Consider the following 2,432-nt stretch of genomic DNA (forward strand, 5'->3'; position numbering starts at 1 on the left):
GCCACCAAGCGCGCGGCCATGCAGTGCCAGGGCTACGTGGCCCTGCTGGGCAGCGACGACCAGAGCTGGGGCTGGAACCTGGTGGACAATAACCTGCTGCACAATGGGGAGGTGAACGGCAGCTTCCCCCAGTGCAACAACGCGCCCAAAAAAAAAGGCTGTGGGATTGCTGCTCCTCGGGACTTGCCTGGGGCTCTCTAGGATGGATCAGCTCCGGTGATTTTGCTTGTGAGCCCTTTCCCCCTCCGTTTACTGCCACCCCTGCCTGGTGCTCAGTGCACCACACTCGAGTCTCCAGGCACTGAGTGTGAGGGATGTGTCCTGTGTGCCTGCTCAGACACTGCTGCTGTTTGGCTGAGCAGGCTGTTGTAGCCTTCTGAGGTAGCGACTTGCCCCCAGCGAGGAGAGTGTCCGAGGTCTCTTGCCCCTTTGTTGTCTGTCAGGGTGAGCTGAGGTGAGTGCTTAGCTAAGAGTCTCCCTGCAAAGACTTGCAGCAGTGCTGAGTGCTGCTGGATGCTGTCTGGCAGCCTTCCCAGGCTGACATCCCTTGGCTGGGATCTGGTGCCCAGACAAGTTCAGGTTATTACAGAGCAAGTGTCATCCCACCTTTTTGTCCTGACAGAGTGTGTATGCTTGTCCTTTTGCCTGCTCACACCACACTAGATTTGTTTGTGCTACAGCTTAAACAATGCATTGCCATTTGCACCTCATAAGCACAGAACCATGGAATGGTTTGGGTGGGAAGGGACTTGAAAGATCATCTAGTCCAGCCCCCAGTGCTGTGGCTTTGTATTGGCTTATGTTTCAGCTGGGGGTGGAGATCTGGATAGTAACTCTTGTCTGGTATACCTGAATTCCATGTGAAATTTCCAGTCAGTGATCCTGGTATCTGGTTTTTATTGAGACATGTGCAGTGATCTGCTTACAGAAAACAAGCTCGAGGGAAACGTGTGTGTGTGTGTGTTGGTGTTGGATGGGAGACAAATGTACTGGCTGGGAGGAACCCCCAGTGCTGGGACTGGCAGGAGAGGAGTCAGGAGTGTGTGTGGAACCTGCTGTGCCTGGTGCTTGTACTGATGTCTGAAATCAGGTGTGCTGGGAGGACTGAGTGAGCTCCATGCCTGCCTGGTCTGTCTCCTGCTGTGCTCAGCATGGGTGTCACTCCTCTGTGTGTGTCAACGTTTTAGGTTTCTTGTGGTTGTTTTACACAAACTTTGCACTGCAGTTTCCTCCTGCCTGACTGAGGAAACACCTCTGTCAGCAGCAGCACCTGCACAGGGGTCTATTCTGGGAGCTTTTGTAGGTGGCACTTGCCTAATTTTAAACAAGTCCATTGTGTTTAAAATTGCTCCTCAAGGAGGAGGAGCTCTCAGCCAGAGCAGCAGCTGCACGCAGAGTTCAGGAAGCAGTTTCATGGTGCATTGGAGTGGCATTCAGAAATCCCCTTCCTAAAAGCAGCATCCTGATGAGAAGCAGGAAAGCCTTGCTCTGAGAATCCCTGCTGTGTGACACTCTGCTTTGTTGTGGTGTCTCCATCTGGCCACACTGACCCTTCCTGTGTGTTTTCACTGCTCCTCCTGTCTCTGTTTCCAGATAGGTGAAAGGATTCGAGTGATCCTGGACATGGAGGACAAAACATTAGCGTTTGAGAGGGGCTATGAGTTCTTGGGAGTTGCCTTCAGAGGACTGCCAAAAGTTTGCCTGTACCCAGCAGTGTCTGCTGTGTATGGTAACACGGAAGTGACTTTGGTCTACCTGGGAAAACCTCTGGATGGATGACCAGGATTGTTTCTGTGGGACATCGAGACGTGGATGACTGGGAGGAGAAATCTGCATGTTGGTTGGAGGGAAATGTGTATTAGAGGCAAAAAACACGACAGACGTGTGGGTGTGTGCCCAGGGCCCACCGAGGGAACCACACGGAGCTTGGAAACGGAGGCCCAGCCGTGCTTCAGGAATTGTGCTACACCTCCTCTTCCTGCCAGGCCAGAAGGATCCTCAGGGTTGCAGTGGGTTGAGTGGGAAGCTGACACATGCATGTTGCAACAGATCTCATGGCTGAGATGGCAGTGCATGACCTCAGATACTTCAGAAAGGATTCGATCCAAAACTGCTCAAGGGGATCACCCCAGGATTTGTAAGTGGTGTGTTTTGTGAGAGACTCCAATTTCCAAACCGCTTCTTCCTTTCTCCCTTCTTTCCTTCCTTTCTCCCTTCCTTCTTCCCTCCCTCCTGGGGCCAGCCTGGGGCTGGAGCAGACACTGGGGTCTGGGGGCACTGGCAGTTTTTAACACACACAGAGGCGCAGTCGGCCCTTCTCCTTGTAACCACACAGCACGTGTGCAGCTGTTTTTAAGGGTATTTTAAGGGTTGTACATACAGAACACGTTGAGAAGAACAATTCCAAGAAAGGGTTTGATTTATTCTAACTG

General features: G+C 52.3%; 1 protein-coding gene across 1 annotated transcript; it reads left to right on the top strand.

Moving 5' to 3' along the window:
• Positions 1 to 3: 3 nt before the first annotated feature.
• Positions 4 to 1,779, top strand: FBXO45 (F-box protein 45; the record flags this gene model as incomplete). Its single annotated transcript, XM_009082627.1, has 2 exons — positions 4 to 150; positions 1,588 to 1,779. Coding segments are annotated over 2 exons (339 nt in total), but the record flags the coding sequence as incomplete, so codon positions are not given.
• Positions 1,780 to 2,432: the final 653 nt, after the last annotated feature.

Source organism: Acanthisitta chloris, unplaced genomic scaffold (assembly GCF_000695815.1).
Source record: "Acanthisitta chloris isolate BGI_N310 unplaced genomic scaffold, ASM69581v1 scaffold25929, whole genome shotgun sequence".
In the NCBI taxonomy this organism is placed as follows: Eukaryota; Metazoa; Chordata; class Aves; order Passeriformes; family Acanthisittidae; genus Acanthisitta; species Acanthisitta chloris.